This window comes from Triturus cristatus, chromosome 3_1 (genome assembly GCF_964204655.1).
Source record: "Triturus cristatus chromosome 3_1, aTriCri1.1, whole genome shotgun sequence".
Lineage (NCBI taxonomy): Eukaryota > Metazoa > Chordata > Amphibia > Caudata > Salamandridae > Triturus > Triturus cristatus.
Window position 1 is genome coordinate 20,271,304 of NC_140583.1, and position 25,933 is coordinate 20,297,236.

The 25,933-nt window shown below is 52.2% G+C and overlaps 1 protein-coding gene across 4 annotated transcripts in view; it reads right to left on the bottom strand.

The window, feature by feature from the left end:
- Nucleotides 1-25,933, bottom strand: part of CSTPP1 (centriolar satellite-associated tubulin polyglutamylase complex regulator 1) — a 572,416-nt gene that overhangs the window by 180,985 nt on the left and 365,498 nt on the right. For 3 of the 4 annotated variants that reach the window (XM_085646635.1, XM_085646637.1, XM_085646638.1), the window contains one exon: nucleotides 21,826-21,911. In XM_085646635.1, coding sequence (XP_085502761.1) covers nucleotides 21,826-21,911 — 86 coding nt within the window. Of the gene's footprint in view, nucleotides 1-21,812; nucleotides 21,912-25,933 lie in introns of all 4 variants that reach the window. The other variant, XM_085646636.1, reaches the window with a different exon arrangement.

Here is a 25,933-nt window from a genome sequence, read left to right on the forward strand (position 1 = left end):
CTGTCCCTCCTCTGTAGCCATGAGCAAGCCCATGTCTGCCCTGTCAACATATGCTTTAAGCCTGTTAACATGGAGTACCCTGTGGGGACTCCTGGGAGTTCCTAGGTCCACCAAGTAGGTGACCTCTCGCTTCTTTTCCAGGATTGTATGGGGTCCAGACCATTTGTCTTGGAGTGCTGCTGGGGCCACTGGCTCCAACACCCATACCTTCTGTCCTGGCTGAAACTCAACCAAGACAGCCTTTTGGTCATGCCAAGCTTTCTGTAAGGCCTGGCTTGGCACAAGGTGTTTGGATGCCTTCTCCATATACTCAGCCATCCTGGAGCGGAGACCAAGTACATAGTCCACTATGTCTTGCTTAGGCTTTTTGAGAGGTAACTCCCATCCTTCCTTCACTAAACACAGTGGGCCTCTTACAGGGTGCCCAAACAACAATTCAAAGGGGCTGTAACCAACTCCTTTTTGTGGGACCTCTCTGTAAGCAAACAGAAGGCAGGGTAGAAGGATGTCCCATCTTCGCCTGAGCTTTTCAGGTAATCCTTTGATCATACCCTTTAGGGTCTTGTTGAATCTCTCAACAAGCCCATTGCATTGTGGGTGATAAGGGGTGGTGAACTTGTAGTTGACACCACATTCCTTCCACATAGCTGTCAAGTATCCTGACATAAAGTTGGTACCTCTGTCAGATACTACCTCCTTAGGAAACTCCACTCTGGAGAATACTCCCAGCAGGGCCCTGGCCACAACAGGAGCTGTAGTGGTCCTAAGGGGAATTGCCTCTGGATACCTGGTGGCATGATCCACTACCACCAGTATAAATCTGTGCCCAGATGCAGTGGGAGGATCCATGGGACCCACTATGTCTATTCCCACTCTTTCAAAGGGGACCCCCACCACAGGTAGTGGTATTAGGGGGGCCTTTGTTGTGCCACCTGATTTGCCACTGGCTTGGCAGGTCACACAGGAGCGACAAAACTCCTTTGTATCTTCATTCATGTGAGGCCAGTGAAAGTGAGGGACAAGCCTGTCCCAGGTCTTGTTCTGGCCTAAGTGTCCTGCTAAAGGAATATCATGGGCCAAGGTAAGAAGGAAGCCCCTAAATTGCAGAGGTATATCCAACCTCCTGGTAGCACCAGGCTTGGGGTCTCTAGCCTCTGAATAAAGGAGCCCTTCATCCCAATACACTTTATGGGTACCTTGAGCATTCCCAGCAGCCTCAGCAGCAGCCAGCTGTCTGAGGGGTTCAAGAGAGGGACAGGATAACTGAGCCTGCCTCAAGTCAGCCCTTGAAGGTCCCCCTGTCCCAGAAACTCAACCTGATCAGGTTCAAGCTCTTCAGGGACAGTTCCTTCAGGGTCCTCTAGATCAGCTTCCTGGGAAGGCTGATCATCACTCTGAGGCAGGGGGGAAGGCACAGCCTTGACCCTCCTGTTCTTCTTCTTGGTAGGTGCTTGGTCCATTGTTCCAGGATCCAAGACCTGAGGTTCAGTGAGGCACTTTTTGGCCTGTGACCTGTGACCAGCAAGGACATGTGATGATATACCTAACATCTCTGCATGAGTCCTGTACTCCACTTCTGACCATAGAGAACTCTCTAGGTCATTGCCCAACAAACATTCTACTGGGAGGTCTGCACTAACCACAACCCTTTTGAGGCCAGTTACCCCTCCCCATGAGAAGTTAACTACTGCCACACTATGTGAAGTAGTGGCATTGCTGGCATTGGTCACCAGGTAATTCTCACCTGGTATGTACTGTCCAGGGTCCACAAAGCCTGGTGTCACCATAGTGACACTGGCACATGTGTCCCTGTAGGCTTGAGCCACTTTTTCATTTATTAAAGGAGTCTGTCTGTACTTGCCAAGGTTACTGGGGCTCACAGTCAGGGACAAATCAATGTCCCCATCACAGATCAAGACTGCCTGTGTCAGGGTTCTGTCTAAGTCAGAATCTCCTTCAGTTCCCATAGTGATTCCCACTACACCCTTTGTCTGGGGACCAACACTGCTAACAGTAGTACTGGGAGCAGGTGCCTTAGGGGCAACAGTGTTGGGGGCTCCACCCTTTTTGCAATCACTAGTCCAGTGAGTTGTATTTTTGCAATGATTGCACCAGGGTTTCTTTTGACCTTCTTTCTTCTTTTTGGACTGTTGGGACCCACCCTCCTTAGCAGTAGTTTGGGGCCCTGTTGAAGACTTCTGGTCTTTAGGTTTCTGATCTCCACCCTTTTGGTCTGTTTTCTTCTGATCACCCCCTTGGCCCTGGTTCTGGTTCTTTTGCTTAACCCTGGTTCTGACCCATTTGTCTGCCTTCTTTCCCAATTCTTGGGGAGAGGTCAGATCAGAGTCAACCAAGTGTTGATGCAGTTGCTGGTTTTGACAGTTATTTAAAATCTGTTCTCTCATCATCAAATTATACAATCCTGTAAAATCAGATACCTTACTTCCCAGCAACCAACCCTCCAAAGCCTTAGTGGCACATTCAACATATTCAGACCAGTCCTGAGTCTGTGTCTTTTGGGTGTCTCTGAACATTAACCTGTACTGTTCAGTGGTTAAGCCTAACCCATCTACCAGAACACTCTTCAGGACTCTGTAATTTCTGACATCCTCTTCTCTAACAGTGAGGAGTCTGTCTCTGCCTCTTCCTTCAAAGGAGAGCCAGAGGATTGCTGCCCACTGGTCTTCAGGAACCTGCTGTACTTTGCAGGCTCTCTCAAGAGCAGTTATCCATTTGTGGATGTCATCCCCACTTTTGTAGGGGGGCACAACCTTAGACAGGTTCCTATTATCAAAGACCCTATCTTTGTCCTTAGGGACAATGCTGCCACCAGTGGGTATAGACCCACTCTCTCTAGGTTGCCTAGCCTTGTTCAGTTTTTCTTCCATCAGGGCTACTTCTAGCTCCTGCTTCCTGATCCTCAGCTGGGCTTCCTGCATTCTGGCCTCATGTTCCCTCCTCTGAGGGGTGGTCATCCTTTTCCTGGAGTGACCTTGAGAGCCTCTAGAGCCATGGGAAGCATTGGAGTCACCTGAGCGATTCCTTTGCCTCCCAAGCCCTGTGTTAAGTCCACTGGGGAGATCCAATGGGGTAAACCCACTGTCAGTCCCCAATAGCCTTAGTTTAGCTGGGCCAAGTATAACACTTGGCACTGGGCTAGTTCTCCCTTCCTCATCACTACTTTCTGTATCAGCCCCTTTATCACTCTCATCCTCTGTGGTATTATTGCCATCTAAGGGGTGACTATTGGAACTGGGTACCTCTGTAGCATCTTCAGAAGGGGGGCCTCCTGTTCCTGTCCCTAAGGGGGCTAACTGGGAAGCTTTCTTGAGCTCTCTCTGATTCTCATCATTTTGCAAGAGTTCTCTGAGCTCAGCAGAGGTAGGGTTCTTGGGCTGTTTAAGGCCTCTAAGAGTTGCCAAATGCCTGAGCTCATTCTGATTAAGGGTAGCAAAGATGGATGGTGCCCTCTGGGGGTCACTCTCAACAGAGATGGGTACAGTGGACCCCTCTGCCCCAGCCATTGCTCTTAAGTGTGGGTGGATGTGTTGCAATCTACCTACACTTGGGTTTACCTACTAAACCTATCTAGTAGTTGTAGTCAGGGTGTGCTACTCCCTTTGCTCTACAACGACTAAGTTCAGGAGAACTTATGTATATCTAATCTTGTTTTATATGTACCTACAGGTACCTATGTGATCTTTCAATTGGTAACCAAGAGATTACAATGGTAAAACACAGCAAGCTCAAATCCAACCGCTGCTCACCAATGTGAGAAGTTGGCCTGGTATATGATGCTCACTAGTTAAAGTGATCACCTTGTACCATGCCAAGCAACCCTTATGGTGTGGTTGTAAGTCAACCTTTTCGGACTAGCTGCCCTAGTGGTAGCGTAGGCTAAGCAGTCTTTGAGGCTAAACTCGTGAAGCGTGTTAAGCCAGCTGTTTTACCAAATGCAACCCCCTTTTATACCAATGAAAGGACAGCACACAGATATATATTCAAAATATATATGTATTTATTTCTCAAAGTAACCCCTAGTCTCTTTATGAGCACAGGAGCACAAATCGTCAAACAAGATTACAGTAGAATACACAGAAGTTGCACTTTATATGGATAGGCCCTGGTGGCCGCTCGAACCATATACTAAAATAGTGGTATAAGTACCACAAACAGAAAAGGGAAAAGGCCTAGGGCCTCTAGAATCGCTGGGCCTACAAGGAGCTAACTTCAGTTAGTGACCAGGAGGTCCACGGGTGGCGTGTGCAGAGCAAATAGTCACACGCGTGCTCCCATAGGTTTCAATGGGTGCGTAAAAAGTACAAAGTTACTGCAAAGAGGATCTTCCGGATGGACTAGGAACTCAAGATTTGGAACACAGGCACTAGAGATGTAATACTACACTTGGGCACAGGTGTGCCAGCTTTACCTCACCCACAGGAAGCGGGTGCATAGGCCTCGAAGTGCGTCGGGTTTCTTTTATCTGTTCCGTGGAGCTTGAAGACAAAGATGCTGCAGGCGGTCGGTCCGGGAGAGATGCAGTGGATCCAAGAGTGGATCGGAGATGTTGAAGACCTGTAAGCAGAGGGGACAGTGTTCACAGTCACTAGCCAGTGACCAGCGTGGCACCAGGTGGGTACCAGGCAATGTCGGGTGCAAACAGGAGGAAAGGTGTAGCTTGTCTCTGCAGCCACGTGGTCCCTGGAGGTCGACGACGTCCAGGAGTCGGTTCACGAGCTGTCCCACGCAGGCTCTCGCTGTCGGCGGTGTCGGCAACTTGATCGAAGCAAACAAGCCTTGGCAAAAGCAATTGTTGTAGGAGATGAAATAAGCTGATGGTTCTGACCAGCAAGGTCAGAAGAACTGCTCCTTTGGAGGGGAGCAAGGGCCAGTCTGGAGCAACCAGACCAGCGGTGTATTTTGTGAAGTTCGTCGCCAAGATGGCTACTAGCCAGCGGGCCAGCAACCGGTTAGGCGCGTCGAGTGGCAAAATGCAGAAGGGCCCCACGCAGATCGTGGAGATGCTGGAGGGCTCACCTTTGGTGCAGATGCTGCTCGAGGGTTGGGCTTCTCAGATCCCAAAGCACAACTTGGAGGGAGCCTCGGTTGTTGCACTTGTCAGCTTGTCGTGGTCGTTTCAAGATGGCTGGCTCCACGTGTCTCGGTGCCTCCACGGGTCTCCTCTTTTCAGGGACTGTGGATCGGGCGGTGATAGGTCTGGAGGTCCAGGTCTTGTCAGTCTCTGGGCTCGGGCTCCGGCGGGAGGCGGCGGCAAAGCAGACGGTGATTCGCTGGATGGTGCTTGCGTTAGCAAGGTGGTCACTCCCTGACCACAGGGGAGATTTCCTTCAGTCTTCTGTGCAGCAGAATGTCGAAGTTCCCGTCTTCTTCTTAGTTTCAAGTTGATTCCAGGATGTCTGAAGTCTTAGGACACAGCTCCTACCTTTAAGCGGATTCTAAGGGCCGGACTACCTGCTAGGTCCCTCCCTATGGGTGGGACCAGGAAGGGGGGTGGTTACACCCCCAATCCTTTGTCCAGCTCGCCCCAGGCCCGGGACTGGTGTGCCCCAGGACCGGTTTGAACTGGCATATGCACCGAGGCTCCTTGTGAGCCACAGGCATGTCTGGTTTCTTTCAAGCCCTACCTGACCAATACACAAAATCCTGTCTGGGGTGGTGCATGCACCTCCCCTGGCAGGAAACCCTTTGTCCACACCTCCCAAGCTGGAAGGACTCCCAGCAGCAGGAGGGCAGACTTGTGTCTGTGGTGGCAGCATCCATTTTGTGGAGCTGAGGCTATGTCTGATTTTACCCGGGTTTCAGGTACTGTACATGTCGTGTCCCTCTAGAAGGGTGGAATGCTAACCCCGTCGCCAGAATTGGCGAGGGGTTAGTATTCCAATTCGTATGATACCTTACTCGACATGTTTTGATAAAGCCAAACCAAAGATAGCATTTAACCGCGAGGTTCATAATGCACTTAAGAGTATATGGTATGACGATATCTGGAAACAGTAGAAGGAAGTTGTTCCGACCACTGCAGACAGGCTCAGCTCATGCCAGAGCACCATCTCACATGGAACCAAGCACTCTGCCTTCAGGATTGTTAAGGCCTGCCATAGGAGTGACTTATAGGTTACCAGGTGTCCCATTTAAGGTTAGGTATAGGTATACTACACCTAAGTAAGAGGTGATTACACCAACTTACCCCAGCTGAGTGATCAGCCAGTTGTGTCAGATTGTTAGGCCAAGCCTGGGGTGGCATAATACATGCTTCAGCCCCTGGCAGGCCTTGGGTACACCAATGCCCTGGGTACCTAGTGTACACTGGTACAGGGGCTGACAGGGTGATCCACTTCCAATTGGTTATGCACCTAGGGTGCATAGTGTAAATTTAGTAGAGAGAACAGCAGGCTGGGGGTCTGATTGGCAGGCCCACAGCCTCAATATGTCAAAATCCAGTGAAGCAAAAAGCAAAAATTTGGGGTGACCATAGGATAGCAGACCCTACTCTCCTACACATCCCCTGAATTTACTCAGCCCTCTGAATGAGGGTGTCAGTCGCGCAGTCGCGCCTGTGGGTAAATTACACTTGAAGTATCAACGTTACAGAAAACTATTATAAATGTACTTTTCTATTAATCTTTTCAATCTATAGGAGGTAAGAATGTTTCAGCCTGAATGTGCACTCTGCAGGGCTTCAGCAGGACAACATGACACAATTCATATACCCTTCTAGATCTGGGGATATACTTTCACATTAGGTCTCCTCTCAAGGTCACTGGCTGTGCCTGGTTCTTTAGCTCGTAAACAGACCCTGCGAGGAGCCGTAAGGGATGCCAGCGCGATCTGAATACTCTCACTTTCATTAGTGGCGTATCAAAATGGATTCTGCCCATGAAAGCTGCCAGTTTGTAGGTCTCACCTAAGGCTGTGCATCCCCTTACTCTGTTGTAAGACATTTTTGCTTTCTAACAGTGGACTTAGAGACCGCTAACTGCCTATCATTGGTTGGTTTCATTGCCACTCACGTTTTCTTGCTTCTTATTGGTCTGTTGTTGTAGGCTTACTTCCACTCTGTGTGTTGTCATTTCACTGGAGTGCTACATTTTTAATTGTGGTTAAGAACTCTACAAAGCATGTGTTATTTTCAGGCTCCCCCTGCCTGCTGACCGTCCGCTGTCCATCTGCTTGCCCCCCTGCACCTCCCGCCCACCCTCCGTTGTCTGACTCTTTGCCTCAACACCTTCGTCCCACCCTCCTTTGTCTGTCTGCTTGCTCCCAGCCCCTCACTCCAGCCATGATTGTCCATCTGCTTACCTCAAGCCCCTCCCAACCAACCTCTGTTGTACGTGTTAACCCCCACCAGCCCTTTCTCCATGTTGAGCCGTCAGTTGCCTGTTTTGGTACGCTGGCCTCGCCATAGCGCTGTCTTCACTTGACATCGAATTTTCCGTCCCTCGTGAAATGCTTAAATCTCTTTCCTCCAAAATAAACCCCGATCCAGTAACATAAAGGGAGGAGGGGGGGGGGGGGCTGGCAAGGGGATGGCCGGGGCGCCAGCTGTTGTAAGATGTCAAGTTGTCTCTGATTTATGAGGCGCCACAGGACCCCCTAAGACAGTTTGTGTAACCAAGATCCGGTCATTAACACCACTCGCTGACAAAGCCAAAAGTTCGAGTTTTCCAACCCGCTCAGCTTTGCGGTTCTCATTTATTTAATGGTTAAGAGAGCGCTGCGGACACATCTTTGGGTCTTCGGGGCGCTTAGTTTAGACTCTTCGAAAGCTGCTCGAAGTGAGGACAACTCAAACCTTATGGCAAGAGAATGGCGCAGAGGGGGAATGTGCTGGAGGGGGAGGGGCGGGGGCAGAGAACTTGGTGCGAGGCATGCCTCTTTGGGGCACATGGGTAACAGGCTGAGTGAGACATGGGGTCAATGTGGAGCGTGGCGCACCTGTTGCTGGTACGTCTTTGGTGCAGGGGGGTCGTGGAAAGGCTGCATGGGTGATGTGGGTTTAGTGATGAGGGAACGTGCACTTGCTGGCAGTGTGATGAAGGCGCGCAACACCCATTGGACTCAAAGGGCTTCAGCCCTGCCCGTCGTGTGTGGCAGCCCGGGATGAGACACCTTCCCGGCGCACGCACACCAGCCGCACCCGAGCACTTCACAGGTCTTTAAAAGACCATTTGCATGTTCATTTTATTTATTTTAATTTTAAAAGTTTTATATAGCGCTAGCTTGACCCGTAGGTATCGGAGCGCTTTACATACATACTGTAAAGAAAAACAGACGGAAATTGCATTACACAGTAGGCAGGCAGTAAGGAAGCAAAACCAGGGATAAAAAAAATACAGCATGGAAGATAAGGTGGTTAACACAGTCCTGTCACCAACTATCCTTGAATGTCAAGAGAGAGGAGTAAACTCGGATATTGAAGTCTCGGTTAGTTGACGTTGGTCAGGAAAGTCTTTGTTAAGGAGATGTATTTTCAGGTCCCTTTTGAAACAGAGAAGGAGGGGTTGCATCTGAGGACTCTAGGGAGAGCGTTCCACATCCTGGGAGCGTTGTCAGAGAACGATCGGTTTTGTGTGGTTTTCTTTTTCAGTTTCAGAGGAATAAGAAGGAGTGAGTTGGAGCTTCCCAGCGATCTGGATTGACCTTCTCTTATCAGTTTGTTGTTCAGGTAGTTAGGGGCCGGAGAGTGAAGGGTTCTGTGTGATGCAGGCCAGTTTGTAAATACACCTCCCTTCCATGGGAAGCCAGTTGCGGGAGTTGAGAGCTGGAGTGATGTGATCAAATCTTTTTACTCCAGATACGAGTCGAGCGGCCATGTTCAACACTTCTCTTAGAGGGGCTAGGGGAGCGTTTGGAGTCCCTGTTAGGATGGCGTTCCCGTAGTCGATTTTAGAGAGAACTAGGGATTGGACTACTGTCTTGAGGTCATCATGGGGAAGAAAAGGTTTCAATTTCTTGAGGTGTTTTAGAGAGAAAAGAGCGCTTTTTGCAGAGTTTTTGATGTGGGCCTCCAAAGATAAGTTCTTGTCAAGGGTGGTGCCTAGAGACTTAACTGAGTCGGATAGGACGATGGGGCAGTTTAGGGCGACCAGATTCTTGAGCCGCTCTTGGATTGGACGATGGTTGCTTTTGGGAGAGAATAGGATTAGTTCTGTTTTATCAGGGTTGAGCTTTAAGTGGTTAGCGTTGAACCGAGTTTGGATCTCCGTTAGAGTGGCATTGAGGTGTTGGATGTCGCTGGGAGACTTGATTTTGAAATAGATGTGGGTGTCATCAGCGTAAAGGTGGTAATTCACTCCAGCTTTTTTCAAGATGATTGTGAGGGGCTCCATGAAAAGATTGAAAAGGGCCGGGGAGAGGATCGAGCCTTGCGGGACCCCAAGTGTGACTTTTGTTGGCTTAGAGAGACAGGAGTTGATTTTAATTTGTTGCGAGCGGTGTTGAAGGAAGGAGGTGAACCATTTTAGTACTGTGCCATTGATGCCGGAGCGCTTCGACATGGTCTCCAGAAGCGCTGGATGATTTACTGTGTCGAATGCCGCAGATAGGTCAATAAGGATGAGTAGGCAGGTATCACCTTCATCGAAAGCCTTGTGAATATCGTCAGAGGCCTCGCTGGTTTTTCACCCCTTCTAAGAGCCCCTGCAGCTCCACTCTGCCTATTGCTTAAAGATTCAGCCCCCCCCCGAAATCAGCTCCACTCTGCCTATTGCTTAAAGATTCAGCCCCCCCCCCGAAATCATCTCCACTCTGCCTATTGCTTAAAGATTCAGCCCCCCCCCCCGAAATCAGCTCCACTCTGCCTATTGCAGAGGGAGGTCAGCGACCCCGTATACGAGGTGGGATCCCCGTGAAGATTACTGCTATGCCGATTGGACCATAGCAAGTGTGCGCAGTAAGAATGGTGACTCCCATATGCCACAGAGGGCTGCTGAGAAGAAGGCACGGAGGGAGATTTGGTTAAGGATACCCATCCGCTGCTCCTACAGGGCTGCGTGTGCGATACTCGCCGGAGAGAGCCACTTCAGCCTACGAGCCTGCAAGAAGGGCGCTCTTGGAGACTCCGGCCGTGCATTTCGTGCTGGTGCAGGTAAGAACGACTGATTGGCCAGAAAGCCCCGCGGGATCTTTCTGCCATACAGTGCTGGAACACTTTTGAATTTAATTAGAGTCAGAGTGGAGACTCGGACTACTAGTGGGGCTTACCCTGAATGCTGTCTATAGTGAATGGGGAATAACTACTACTGCTAGCGAGAAGGGAGTGACTCAGAAGGCTGCTGTTAGACCCAGCCTTGTGGCATGGCCATCCCTGACCCCGAGCCACACCCCCTGACCCGTACACCTCATTCAGTCCCGCCGTACACGGCCTAGCCGGTCCTGCCCGCCAGGACCCACACGCACCCGACCCGGACTTCACTGTCCGTGCCCTCCATCTTCCCAGCACCACAGGGCCCGCGTGCCCACTTCATGCCCCTACGATGGCCGCCCGGCCCCAGCACAACCCAGACCTAGAGGCGCCGCCCCGGCTGGGGAACAGCGCGCTCCCATGGAGTGAGAGAGGGAGGAGCAGTTTCCATCGCACCTCTGGCCTCCCCTCGGGAGATGGGTTTCGATCGGCCCTCCGGCCTCCCTGAGGGCTTGCTCCACGCCTGCTGGGTGTCTGGGACTCCTCCCGACCCGGACCTGAAAAGGATCAAAGGACAACATGGCAGGAAACTCCAGCGAGCGGCCCCCAGGCGCTAAGACCCCTGCCTACACGGACCCCGGACATCAAAGAGGAGTTGACCTATAACAAGGGGTGCTCTGGGACTATCTGGGAGATTCGACTCTGGACCGACGAGAGCCCTGCTGACGTGGTCGCGGCTCTCTTGCAACCTTGGAACACCTGAGCCCCGCTGAGTGACTCGCGGCTCCCCTGAAGATCGTAAGACCTCCGACCTTGTGCTTGAGCCCTGCTGAGTGACTCGCGGCTCCTAAAGACTCCCTCGGTCTGGCTGGACCGCAGCGTATCCCCCGGCTCGAGGATTGTGAGCTGTGCGTGCGTTGGGTACGCCCCTGCATTTGATCCGGATCCCCAAAGACTGTCCCGCTACCCCCTTTTCCCTACCGAGACTCTCTGAGCCCGTGCTCTATTTGTACATATCCACCTTGGTGATCATAAAGATCCGACGTAACTGAGTAGATAAAGGATCTGTTCCCAAGAACCTACTGTGTGGTGTCTCTTTGTCGTGTGGTGCCGTGTGTGCGATCCTAGATACGAGACTCTTCCCCTGAGGAGTCTCCCGCCTGTGCCCGGCTACATTACCCCGAGGGTAGGTCTCAGGGTGTTCAGGTACCCTCCCTGTCTCCCCTGGGATCGCCTTCTAACATTGGTGGCAAGCGACGGGATTCGGGCCCATCATCTAGAGATCGTACCGTAAGCGGCTGATGCACTACCGGCAAAAACGGCAGAAGAAAACGCCATGAGTCTCACGGAAACCAACGCGAGTGCTGTGTTCCAGGCGGAACAACTGGAAGAGTACACGCACAAAGAACTGAAGCAATTCTGCAAAGAACTAAAAATCGATTCCACTGGTCTCAACACCAAAGAAGATATGCAGAAGACACTGAAAGCTTGGGTGGAATCCGGAGCCCCCCGCCCAGAAGGAGCGGTGGAGCTCCACGACGAAGCTGGACTCTCCCCAAGCGAAAGCAGCAGCAACCAGGTACGAAGCTTCATACCAGACGGGGGTCTATCCCGGGAAGAACTCACAGACAGAAAGAGAAGTCGTAATCACGAACTCGAACTGGCCAAACTGAAAATTGAGGGCCAGTTGAAATTAGCTGAGAAGAAGCTAGCAGTGGAACAGATGCGAGTACAAGCCAAACTGGAAGAGAAGAAACTCCAACGAGAGCACGAAGGACGAAGACTTCAACTGGAGCACGAACGCAGCTTGAAAGAAATCGAGCTCAAGGCAAGGAGCGAAGAAGCTCGACCCCCGGAGAACCGGGGGGCGCCACCACTGGCGGAACAGAAGGTCCACATCCCCAAAGATGTGGTCAAGGAATATTACAAAAACGATGACATCCAACAATTGTTCAAGGCCTACGAGGTCGCCATGACCTCCCACCGAATCCCGCAGAAAGATTGGGGGGCTGGGTTGTGGGGCCGATTTTTGAGTGAGGGGAGAGACACCCTGCTCGACCTACCAACCTCCATGCAGACGTCCTACAGCCACATGAAGGAGGCCCTCCTCACAAGGTACTAACAAAAAACAATGTCTCAACTGGTCAATCATGTAAAGAGAACCATTTAGTACAACGAAATTAATCAGAACAAACAGGGCACGGGAGACCAATTAGAAAAATTGCAGGTTATTATTTATAATTAGAAGTACACAAAACTTTAATCACAGTAACCATAACAACCGTGTGAGCACTGAAGGTGAAGTGATGGGTGAAAACGGCGCAGCGACACAAGGGTGCAAGAACAACGTGAAGCGGCGCACAATTAAATTAACATTAAGAGTCGGACACAATATTTACAAAAACATTAATCATCACAACATTATTTTATGATTTGGGCACGACCCTTTACAGGACCGCAAATAACGTTGAAAGGTCGACGGCCTTTGAACTCGTTAACTTGAGTTCATCATCAGGACTACGGTTACAATTGCTTCAAACAGTACTTCTAAAAATCAAGCAGGAAAAAGAAGAAGAGGAAATCAGTCAAAGACCCTGGGAAAAGTAAAAAAGGGAGGTGAGATCGGGCAGAGGGACTGCCTGATATCCACCAGGAGGGGAATTGCTGGAACCGTCTCAGCAGGGTACAACGGAGGGGAAGGAATAGTAGAGATTCTGATAGACCCCAAATGAGGAAAACGCTGTGCGAATCCGGGCAGGCTACAAGGCTCCAGGCGTATTAAAGATGGCTTTAAAGAATAACATTGATGGTATTACTAATAATGACTTGACTTACATAAACAACACCCAAGTCAAGGTACTATGCACAGGAGCGCTTACCCAAAGTCCGTCGGGGCGGTTGTAACCTCGGGAATTGATCACTGCAGGGCGAGCTAAGGTCAGCAGCTATTCGGAAAATAAATTGGATCTGTTAAGGATCCACAATTTATATATCAAAAAGGACAACAGCAAGTACATCTAACTACATCGCCAGTGTTTCGTAAAACGCTAGCCAGCTGAAATCAAATAAGAGTGCCATGTGTTCATTCAAGTAATTAAAGGGGCGAAGCTACATCATAAGCGATTCATAAATGAAAACGCTTATCGGCTGAAGTAATACAAGGGTGCCAAGTTATTCATTCACGTAATACAAGGGGCAAAAAGGACTAAATCCACTTTATAATTAAACACGGACACAAATAAAAATGTGTGCAGCTCACAAGAGTTGGGAGCAGAATCTAACTGACGATAGCCGGTATCACGTATTCAGAGCCTAAGGAACCATAAAATGAGTCTGAATAAATCGCGAGTAAACTGTGAAAAAAGGGGGGCGCTTACCGGCTGGGATCTAATCAAAGTGACACGGTATTATTTTCAAGAATTCACGACACCATACGGACTCAATCCGACACGTTATAAATCCAGGACACAAGTGAAACGTGCTCCACTCGCAACCGCTGAGAGCAGAGTATAACCGGTGATAGCCGGTACCACGTGAGCAGGGACTAGGGAAACAACTAGAATAGGGAAAAGAAAGCCCTCAAAGGTGCCCCAGGGGGAAGGGTGAGAGTGTGAATGGCCTAGAAAGATGGCCGAGCACAAAAGCAGCACAACAAAATTTGAAAGTATTTACAACATCTTCGTTTTCGTTAGACATTACCATAAATTATAAAACACTCTCAACAAAAATTAATTAAACCAAACACATACATACAATTTATACAGACAAAAATCATAAAATATATGTTATAAAGACAAAAGTAATACTATAGACAAGGCAATTTTTTAGAGGACAACGAAAAAATTATCCAATTGTTTTTGTAAATATTGTGTCCGACTCTTAATGTTAATTTAATTGTGCGCCGCTTCACGTTGTTCTTCCACCCTTGTGTCACTGTGCCGTTTTCACCCATCACTTCACCTTCAGTGCTCACACGGTTGTTATGGTTACTGTGATTAAAGTTTTGTGTACTTCTAATTATAAATAATAACCTGCAATTTTTCTAATTGGTCTCCCGTGCCCTGTTTGTTCTGATTAATTTTGTTGTACTAAATGGTTCTCTTTACATGATTGACCAGTTGAGACATTGTTTTTTGTTAGTATAAATTGCCCGGTCTCAATTGGGCTAACGGGTTGACTCCTGTTTTGTTTTGTCTCCTCACAAGGTACGGCCTCACCCCGGAGATGTACCGCCAGCGGTCCCGAGACTGCAAGAAGATCCCCGGCACCACGTGGGTGAAGTATGTGAACTTTTTCAGCCGTGCATTCGACGGGTGGATCAAGGGCAGCAAAGTAACCACCCTGGACGAACTAACCGACCTCATGTTATGGGAACACCTGGCGGCGAACTGCTTTGTGGAGCTACGCCAGCATCTGCTCGACAGCAAGCTCACGGATCCGAGGAAGCTGGCTGTCGAGGCGAATTGCTGGACCAACACCCGGGTCTCCCGGGGCCCTGTGGGAGAATACCCCCGAGCCAGTTAGGGACCACCCCGCCAGAGAGGGGGGGGAAACCAGGGAGGGCAGAGGGAATCCCAGTCCAGTCCTCCGAAGAGCCAATCTCCGCCCTTCCCGGCACCCCCTCCAGCGGTATCCGGTCCACCCGTGAGACGGGGCACCGGGTGACCATCACTTGTTTCCGTTGCCAGAAGCCCGGGCATTATGCCAATGACCCCGAATGCCCCATGGCCCCGCGCGTCCCCACTACAGCCCCCCCAGCCAGACAGATAGCCAATGTAGCCCTAGGGGAGGAGATTGAGGAGACCGTAGATTGGGAACCCGCCGCCATGGCCTTGGTATCATTAGGAGACAGAGAGATGGTCCCTGGGAGCCTCCTGCCCTCCAACACGAAGAAATACGGGCAGCTAGTGACGATCAACGGCCAACAGGTAGAGGCTCTTCGTGACACCAGGGCGAGCATCACCGGTGTCCTCAGCCACTTAGTCCACGAAGACCAGATCCTCCCCAATCTATTTTGCCCTGTAATTGCAGCTGACAACACCGAGAGTCTCTGTAAGGTAGCCCTGGTGCCTTTTGAATGGGGCGGAGTGGTCGGTAAATTGAAAGTAGCAGTAAGAACCTCCCAGCCGGTCGACTGTCTCCTGGGGAACGACCTGGAAAGTTCCCCCTGGAAGCAAGTCGAGCGCAAGGCCCACCTAGGGATGATGGGTCTCCCCGAGTGGGTGTGCTCCACCACCCGATCTATGGCGGCCCAACTGCCCCCCCTTGGGGAAGTCGAGGATGCACCTGCCAACGAGGACAGGATTGTCCCAGCCGAGGTCCCCCACATCTCCCCGCGTGGAGAATCGGTCGCCAGCGGCGAACCCCTACCGTCCGACCCCGCACAGATCGCAGAGTTAGGCGATCTGCCTGAGTTGGCCCAGTGGCGCCACGAGGGGGGCCCCTCCTGAGAGGAGTTCTGCCAGGAGCAAGCTACCTGTCCCTCCCTGGTCGGACCCCGGCAGCAAGCAGAGGCCCAAGCCGCGGGTGACCAATCGGGAACACACCGGCTATATTGGGAAAATGACCTTTTGTACAGCGAACAGAAGTCGGTGGAGCTAGGATCAGCCCGGGTGCTGGTGGTACCCCTACGCTTCCAAGACTTCCTCCTGGGCTTGGCCCATGATGTCCCCCTCGCAGGCCACTTGGGCCAAGACAAAACTTACAGTCGCCTAGTGACTCACTTTTACTGGCCTAAAATGAAAGCAGATGTAGAAACCCACTTCAAGTCCTGTCCCACGTGCCAGGCTAGTGGGAAAAGTGGAGGAAAGCGCAAGGCTCCCCTCCAACCCTTCCCTGTCGTCAATACCCATTCGAACGGGCTGGGATCGACATCGTGGGGCCCCTGGACTCCCCAACCTCACAAGGTCACCGCTTCATCCTCGTCCTAGTGGACCATGCCACCCGATACCCGGAGGCCATTCCCCTATGCACCATCACCGCCCCCGTGGTGGGCCGGGCGTTGATGGGGTTCTTTTCCCGTGTGGGTTTTCCCCGCGAGGTCGTAAGCGATCGCGGGACGAACTTTATCTCTAAATACATGACGTCCCTGTGGCAACAATGTGGAGTGTCCTATAAGTTCACCACACCGTACCACCCCCAAGGAAATGGCCTAGTAGAGCGGTTTAACCGGACTCTGAAGGGGATGATCGCGGGCCTGGAAGAGTCCCTCCGGCGCAAGTGGGACGACCTGCTCCCCTGCATTTTTGTTCACCTACCGAGAAGTTCCTCAGAAATCCTTGGGGTTCAGCCCCTTTGAGTTATTCTACAGGCACCCCGTCCGGGGGCCCCTCAGCCTGGTCAAGGAAGGGTGGGAGGCGGCGCCCCGAGGCCCCCCCCCCCCGCGATGTGTTCCGATACGTTCTGACCCTCCGAAACCAGACTAGGAAGTTTCGAGAACTGGCCGAGGCCAACCTGGAGGCAAGCCAGGAGGAAATGAAGCGCTGGTACGACCAGAATGCCACTCTGGTTGAGTTCCAGCCGGGCCAGCAGGTATGGGTCATGGCCCCCGTGAAACCTTGCGCCCTCCAGGATAAATGGACCGGGCCCTTCAAAGTCGTTGAGCGGAAGAGCCAGGTCACGTACTTGGTGGACGTCCAGTCACCTCGGGACCCCCTTCGGGTCCTTCACGTGAACTGCCTCAAGCCCCACTTCGTGCGGACGGAGCTGAGTCTGCTGCTGGCCACCGATGACGGGGCCGAGGAGGAGTCAGACCCCCTCCCTGACTTCCTGTGTACCAAGGAGAAGGATGGCTCCGTGGAAGGAGTGAACCTCTCTCCATCCCTCACTTCCCAGCAAGGCGAGGACTGCCGCCATCTCTTAGGGCAGTTCCCCGACTTATTCTCTCTCGCCCCCAAAGTCACCGACTGGTGTGTCCATGACGTGGACACCGGAGACAGCCCGCCGGTGAAGCAACGAGCCTACCGAGTCCCTGATCGAGTCCGGTCCTGCATTCAGGCCGAGGTCTCGAAGATGTTGACCTTGGGGGTGATCGAACCCTCAGATAGCACCTGGGCCAGCCCCGTGGTACTGGTCCCGAAAGCAGCGGCCCCCGGTGTCGCCCCAGAACTCCGATTCTGTGTGGACTACCGGGGACTCAATGAAGTCACCCGAGCCGACACTCACCCCATTCCCCGAGCAGACGAGCTCATTGACCGTCTCGGGTCGGCTCATTTCCTCAGCACATTCGATCTAACTTGCGGGAACTGGCAAATTGCGCTCACAGAAGGAGCCAAGGAGCGGTTCGCCTTCTCCACCCCGGATGGGCACTATCGCTTTCGCGTGATGCCCTTCGGGATGAAAAATGCCCCGGCCACCTTCCAGCGACTGGTAAATAGAGTCCTGGCGGGGCTGGAAAAGTTCAGCGCCGCATATCTAGACGATATCGCGGTTTTCAGTTCCGAATGGAATGAGCACCTCCAGCACCTCCGGAGGGTGCTAACGGCCCTGCGCCAGGCAGGCCTCACAGTAAATGCCAGCAAGTATCAGATTGGGCAAGGTTCGGTGGTCTACCTAGGGCACCAAGTCGGAAGCGGGCAGGTCGCCCCTCTGCAGCCTAAGATCGACGCCATCCTAGCCTGGGAACCACCCACTACCCAAACGGAGGTCCAAGCCTTTCTGGGCCTTACCGGCTACTACCGAAGATTCATCCGGGGGGTACGGCAGCCTTGTCGGTCCCCTCACGGAACTCACGTCCAAGAAATAGCCCAAGAAAGTGCAGTGGACCTCTGCTTGCCAGGAGGCGTTCGATGCCCTGAAAGCGGCCATGTGTACTGCCCCCGTGCTCCAGGCCCCCGACTACTCCAAGGAGTTTGTGGTACAAACTGATGCCTCCGAGCATGGCATTGGGGCAGTCCTGTCACAGGTGAATGACCAAGGCCTAGACCAGCCCGTAGTCTTCCTCAGCCGAAGGCTGTTACCCAGAGAACAGAAGTGGAGCACCATTGAGCGCGAGGCGTTCGCCGTAGTCTGGGCCCTCAAGAAATTACGACCCTATCTGTTCGGGACCCATTTCAAAGTCCAAACCGACCATCGCCCCCTGCGATGGCTCATGCAGATGCGAGGGGAAAACCCCAAACTATTGCGGTGGTCAATCTCCCTCCAGGGGATGGATTTCACCGTAGAGCACCGCCCTGGTACTGCCTCTCCCAGTTCTTCCGCCTCAGCGAAGAGAACCCCCAAGAGGATGGGTAGTTCTCTCCGGCTTTCAGCTGTGGGGGACGCGTGTTAGACCCGGCCTTGTGGCATGGCCATCCCTGACCCCGAGCCACACCCCCTGACCCGTACACCTCATTCAGTCCCGCCGTACACGGCCTAGCCGGTCCTGCCCGCCAGGACCCACACGCACCCGACCCGGACTTCCCTGTCCGTGCCCTCCATCTTCCCAGCACCACAGGGCCCGCGTGCCCACTTCATGCCCCTACGATGGCCGCCCGGCCCCAGCACAACCCAGACCTAGAGGCGCCGCCCCGGCTGGGGAACAGCGCGCTCCCATGGAGTGAGAGAGGGAGGAGCAGTTTCCATCGCACCTCTGGCCTCCCCTTGGGAGATGGGTTTCGATCGGCCCTCCGGCCTCCCTGAGGGCTGGCTCCACGCCTGCTGGGTGTCTGGGACTCATCCCGACCCGGCCCTGAAAAGGATCAAAGGACAACATGGCAGGAAACTCCAGCGAGCGGCCCCCAGGCGCTAAGACACCTGCCTACACGGACCCCGGACATCAAAGAGGAGTTGACCTATAACAAGGGGTGCTCTGGGACTATCTGGGAGATTCGACTCTGGACCGACGAGAGCCCTGATGACGTGGTCGCGGCTCCGTTGCAACCTTGGAACACCTGAGCCCCGCTGAGTGACTCGCGGCTCCCCTGAAGATCGTAAGACCTCCAAACTTGTGCTTGAGCCCTGCTGAGTGACTCGCGGCTCCCCTGAAGATCGTAAGACCTCCGAACTTGTGCTTGAGCCCTGCTGAGTGACTCGCGGCTCCCCTGAAGATCGTAAGACCTCCGACCTTGTGCTTGAGCCCTGCTGAGTGACTCGCGGCTCCTAAAGACTCCCTCGGTCCGGCTGGACCGCAGCGTATCCCCCGGCTCGAGGATTGTGAGCTGTGCGTTGGGTACGCCCCTGCATTTGATCCGGATCCCCAAAGACTGTCCCGCTACCCCCTTTTCCCTACCGAGACTCTCTGAGCCCGTGCTCTATTTGTACATATCCACCTTGGTGATCATAAAGATCCGAAGTAACTAAGTAGATAAAGGATCTGTTCCCAAGAACCTACTGTGTGGTGTCTCTTTGTCGTGTGGTGCCGTGTGTGCGATCCTAGATACGAGACTCTTCCCCTGAGGAGTCTCCCACCAGTGCCCGGCTACATTACCCCGAGGGTAGGTCTCAGGGTGTTCAGGTACCCTCCCTGTCTCCCCTGGGATCGCCTTCTAACAGCTGCCAATTGGAACACTAGACCCCTGACCTTGGGAGGACTGTGTGTATTGTTTGTCAATGTCGCATTTCACTTTGTGTTGGTATAAAAATACACAATTTTTTATAAAAGCAAGTATTTGGCAGTACCATCATTTTTTGTTGTTATTGACCATATCGTGAGCTGTGGTCATCCCTGTGTGTACCTCCCCTGAGAAGCCTTTGATCGATCGTCACGTTGCCACTGAGAGTCAAGTGCTGAAGGAGTTCTTGGCCCAGTTCCCCAGGGCTTACAGTAGGTCGGGCCCCGGGACATCAGGAGTTAAAGGCCTCAACCTCCATTAACCCCCGTCATGTCCTTTACGATAGTCCCATCATGTACATACAGATAACATACATTTTGTCCCATCCATACAACCTAACGGTCCTAACATAGGTGACCTTTTACCTAGTAGCTTACTTCTGTCTGACAACCAGGCTCTCGGTATCTTATCTTAATCCCTGTACCTGACATACATAAACATGTCCCCAGGCACTGTAAATTTATTGTGTACAAGGGTGACCCTTTTTTTCATCCCTGACCAACAGCCTGCTGTGCATGAGTATGTTTGTTTATAAAAGGATTAGCAAAGGATTAGTGAATGTTTTCAAAAAATATTGACTCTCGAAAAACCCTAGAGTGACCACTTTAGTATAAAAGACCCTCACTCCCCCTTACAAACACAGAGGAGAGTTCTTTCCAGGCTGGACCGAGGCTCTGTAGGCCGATCCTTCACCAGGAAGAGATCTGACATCCCTTGCGGGGTGCCATCCTCGACGGAGAGACGGGGTTCTTCATTCAGAACCATCAGGTGAGGGGTTACCACTTCCCCGGGGGTTTCTTGGCTCCATTAGGATCGATCCTGGTATTTACACACACAGGCGTCACCCACATACCTAGGCTAGGTACATTTAGGGAGGCTACGCATCGTAGGAGTACGTCCATGCTTTTGTTTTATATAATGTGTTTATATTCATCTTATTAGCACTATGGTAGGAATGTATCTACTATTTACGATATTGGTGCTAGCGATCACATTTGTCTGCTCCCCTCTGTTGATTGTCGCAGCTAATATGTTTCCCACTAGACTGACACTTGATCAATAAATAATTATTGAAATCGTTCCAATCGTCATTCTTTGTGTACTCTGAGAAAAGTAAACACGAGTGACTGAGCGAAAGACACTGTATTGTTTTCCATGATATCTCAGGAATCAGGGTTGTCATGTTCAGTGGCTGCCATAAACTAGCTACCACACTGTAGGATACAGGGGGTGGTAGTGGCACTGTAGAGATGGCTGGTCTAACGGCTGACTGATCCTGTGGGGGTGTCCACAGTCTGTCTGCACACCAAGCCCTCAGTTTAGGTCATCTAAAACACGCAGGTCCTAGGGGTCCTAGGAACTACACATCACCCCTACTTCTCCCGTGGCCCTCTGAAAGGCCACTCCTTTACATATTACATATTAGATGTGACTTGGCTCCTTCAGGTATCAGATGCCACATATCTCCTTTACGTACCAGATGCCACATATCTCCTTTATGTACCAGATCCCACATACCTCCTTTATGTACCAGATGCCACATACCTCCTTTACATAACAGATGCCACATATCTCCTTTACGTACTAGATGCCACATACCTCCTTTATTTAACAGAACCCGCATACCTCCTTTACGTGACAGAACCCACATACCTCCTTTACGCACCAGATGCCACATACCTCCTTTACGTACCAGATGCCACATACCTCCTTTACGTACCAGATGCCACATACCTCCTTTATGTACCAGATGCCCCATACCACCTTTACGTACCAGATGCCACATACCTCCTTTATGTACCAGATGCCCCATACCACCTTTACGTACCAGATGCCACATACCTCCTTACGTACCAGATGCCACATACCTCCTTTACGCACCAGATGCGGCATACCTCCTTTACACACCAGATGCCACATACCTCCTTTACGTACCAGATGCCACATACCTCCTTTACGTACCAGAGGCCACATACCTCCTTTACGCACCAGATGCCACATACCTCCTTTACGTACCAGATGCCACATACCTCCTTTACGTACCAGATGCCACATACCTCCTTTACGTACCAGATGCCACATACCTCCTTTACGTACCAGATGCCACATACCTCCTTTACGTACCAGATGCCACATACCTCCTTTACGTACCAGAGTAATAGAACTGAACCTGGAAGGCGAAGATGAAATCTGAAAAAGACATGAGACAATCCATGGCATCCTCCATCAGAACTATCCTGAAAAGAGAGAGAGAGAGAGGACTGCTAGGAGGGTCTTCAGAGAGACAGGGAGGAGACAGCGAGAGATGACTGCTGGAAGGGTCTTCAGAGAGACAGGGAGGAGACAGAGAGAGATGACTGCTGGGAGGGTCTTCAGAGAGACAGGGAGGAGACAGAGAGAGATGACTGCTGAGAGGGTCTTCAGAGAGACAGGGAGGAGATAGAGAGAGATGACTGCTGGAAGGGTCCTCAGAGAGACAGGGAGGAGACAGAGAGAGATGACTGCTGGAAGGGTCTTCAGAGAGAGAGGGAGGAGACAGAGAGAGATGACTGCTGGGAGGGTCTTCAGAGAGACAGGGAGGAGACAGAGAGAGATGACTGCTGGGGGGGTCTTCAGAGAGACAGGGAGGAGACAGAGAGAGATGACTGCTGGGAGGGTCTTCAGAGAGACAGGGAGGAGACAGAGAAAGATGACTGCTGGGAGGGTCTTCAGAGAGACAGGGAGGAGACAGAGAGAGAGGACTGCTGGGAGGGCCTTCAGAGAGACAGGGAGGAGACAGAGAGAGATGACTGCTGGGGGGGTCTTCAGCGAGACAGGGAGGAGACAGAGAGAGATGACTGCTGGGAGGGTCTTCAGAGAGACAGGGAGGAGACAGAGAGACAGGACTGCTGGAAGGGTCTTCAGAGAGACAGGGAGGAGACAGGGAGAGATGACTGCTGGGAGGGTCTTCAGAGAGATAGGGAGGAGACAGAGAGTGATGACTGCTGGGAAGGTCTTCAGAGAGACAGGGAGGAGACTTAGAGGGATGACTGCTGGGAGGGTCTTCTGAGAGACAGGGATGAGACAGAGAGAGATGACTGCTGGGAGGGTCTTCAGAGAGACAGGGAGGACACAGAGAGAGATGACTGCTGGGAGGGTCTTCAGAGAGACAGGGAGGAGATAGAGAGAGATGCTGGGAGGGTCTTCAGAGAGACAGGGAGGAGACAGAGAGAGATTACTGCTGGGAGGGCCTTCAGAGAGACAGGGAGGAGATAGAGAGAGAGATGCTGGGAGGGTCTTCAGAGAGACAGGGAGGAGACAGAGAGAGATGACTACTGGGAGGATCTTCAGAGAGACAGGGAGGAGACAGAGAGAGATGACTGCTGGGAGGGTCTTCAGAGAGACAGGGAGGAGACAGAGAGAGATGACTGCTGAAAGGTTCTTCAGAGAGACAGGGAGGAGACAGAGAGATATGACTGCTGAAAGGGTCTTCAGAGAGACAGGGAGGAGATAGAGAGAGATGCTGGGAGGGTCTTCAGAAAGACAGAGAGGAGACAGAGAGAGATGACTGCTGGGAGGGTCTTCAGAGAGACAGGGAGGAGACAGAGAGAGATGACTGCTGGAAGGGTCTTCAGAGAGACAGGGAGGAGACAGAGAGTGATGACTGCTGGGAGGGTCTTCAGAGAGACAGGGAGGAGACAGAGAGAGATGACTGCTGGGAGGGTCTTCAGAGAGACAGGGAGGAGACAGAGAGAGATGACTGCTGAAAGGTTCTTCAGAGAGACAGGGAGGAGACAGAGAGATATGACTGCTGAAAGGGTCTTCAGAGAGACAGGGAGGAGATAGAGAGAGATGCTGGGAGGGTCTTCAGAAAGACAGAGAGGAGACAGAGAGAGATGACTGCTGGGAGGGTCTTCAGAGAGACAGGGAGGAGACAGAGAGAGATGACTGCTGGAAGGGTCTTCAGAGAGACAGGGAGGAGACAGAGAGTGATGACTGCTGGGAGGGTCTTCAGAGAGACAGGGAGGGGACAGAGAGTGATGACTGCTGGGAGGGTCTTCAGAGAGACAGAGAGGAGACAGAGAGAGATGACTGCTGGAAGGGTCTTCAGAGAGACAGGGAGGAGACAGCGAGAGATGACTGCTGGGGTCTTCAGAGAGACAGGGAGGAGACAGAGAGAGATGACTGCTGGGAGGGCCTTCAGAGAGACAGGGAGGAGACAGCGAGATGACTGCTGGGAGGGTCTTCAGAGAGACAGGGAGGAGACAGAGAGAGATGACTGCTGAAAGGTTCTTCAGGGACACAGGGAGGAGACAGAGAGAGATGACTGCTGGGAGGGTCTTCAGAGGGACAGGGAGGAGACAGAGAGAGAGGAGTGCTGAAAGGGTCTTCAGAGAGACAGGGAGGAGATACAGAGAGAGATGCTGGGAGGGTCTTCAGAGAGACAGGGAGGAGACGGAGAGAGATGACTTCTGGGAGGATCTTCAGAGAGACAGGGAGGAGACAGAGAGAGATGACCGCAGGAAGGTTCTTCAGAGAGACAGGGAGGAGAAAGAGAGAGATGACTTCTGGGAGGGTCTTCAGAGAGAGAGGGAGGAGACAGAGAGAGATGACTTCTGGGAGGGCCTTCAGAGAGACAGGGAGGAGACAGAGAGAGATGACTGCTGGAAGGCTCTTTAGAGAGACAGGGAGGAGAAAGACAGAGATGACTGCTGGGAGGGTCTTCAGAGAGACAGGGAGGAGACAGAGAGAGATGACTGCTGGGAGGGTCTTCAGAGAGACAGAGAGAGATGACTGCTGGAAGGTTCTTCAGAGAGACAGGGAGGAGAAAGAGAGAGATGACTGCTGGGAGGGTCTTCAGAGAGACAGGGAGGAGACAGAGAGAGATGACTGCTGAAAGGTTCTTCAGAGAGACAGGGAGGAGACAGCGAGAGAGGACTGCTGAAAGGTTCTTCAGAGAGACAGGGAGGAGACAGAGAGAGATGACTGCTGGGAGGGCCTTCAGAGAGACAGGGAGGAGACAGAGAGAGATGACTGCTGGGAGGGCCTTCAGAGAGACAGGGAGGAGACAGAGAGTGATGACTGCTGGAAGGTTCTTCAGAGAGACAGGGAGGAGAAAGAGAGAGATGACTGCTGGGAGGGTCTTCAGAGAGACAGGGAGGAGACAGAGAGAGATGACTGCTGGAAGGTTCTTCAGAGAGACAGGGAGGAGACAGAGAGAGATGCTGGGAGGGTCTTCAGAGAGACAGGGAGGAGACCGAGAGATGACTGCTGGGAGGGTCTTCAGGGACACAGGGAGGAGACAGAGAGAGAGGACTGCTGGGAGGGTCTTCAGAGAGACAGGGAGGAGATAGAGAGAGATGCTGGGAGGGTCTTCAGAGAGACAGGGAGTAGACAGAGAGAGATGACTGCTGGGAGGGTCTTCAGAGAGACAGGGAGGAGATAGAAAGAGATGCTGGGAGGGTCTTCAGAGAGACAGAGAAGAGACAGAGAGAGATGACTGCTGGGAGGGTCTTCAGAGAGACAGGGAGGAGACAGCGAGAGATGACTGCTGGAAGGGTCTTCAGAGAGACAGGGAGGAGATAGAGAGAGATGCTGGGAGGGTCTTCAGAGAGACAGAGAGGAGACAGCGAGAGAAGACTGCTGAAACGGTCTTCAGAGAGACAGGGAGGAGATAGAGAGAGATGCTGGGAGGGTCTTCAGAGAGACAGAGAGGAGACAGAGAGAGATGACTGCTGGGAGGGTCTTCAGAGAGACAGGGACGAGACAGAGAGAGATGACTGCTGGAAGGGTCTTCAGAGAGACAGGGAGGAGACAGAGAGAGATGACTGCTGGGAGGGTCTTCAGAGAGACAGGGAGGAGATAGAGAGAGAGATGCTGGGAGGGTATTCAGAGAGACAGAGAGGAGACAGAGAGAGATGACTGCTGGGAGGGTCTTCAGAGAGACAGGGAGGAGACAGAGAGAGATGACTGCTGGGAGGGTCTTCAGAGAGACAGGGAGGAGACAGAGAGAGATGACTGCTGGGAGAGTCTTCAGAGAGACAGGGAGGAGACAGAGAGAGATGACTGCTGGGAGGGTCTTCAGAGAGACAGGGAGGAGACAGAGAGAGATGACTGCTGGGAGGGTCTTCAGAGAGACAGGGAGGAGACAGAGAGAGAGATGACTGCTGGGAGGGCCTTCAGAGAGACAGGGAGGAGACAGAGAGAGATGACTGCTGGAAGGTTCTTCAGAGAGACAGGGAGGAGACAGAGAGAGAGGACTGCTGGGAGGGTCTTCAGA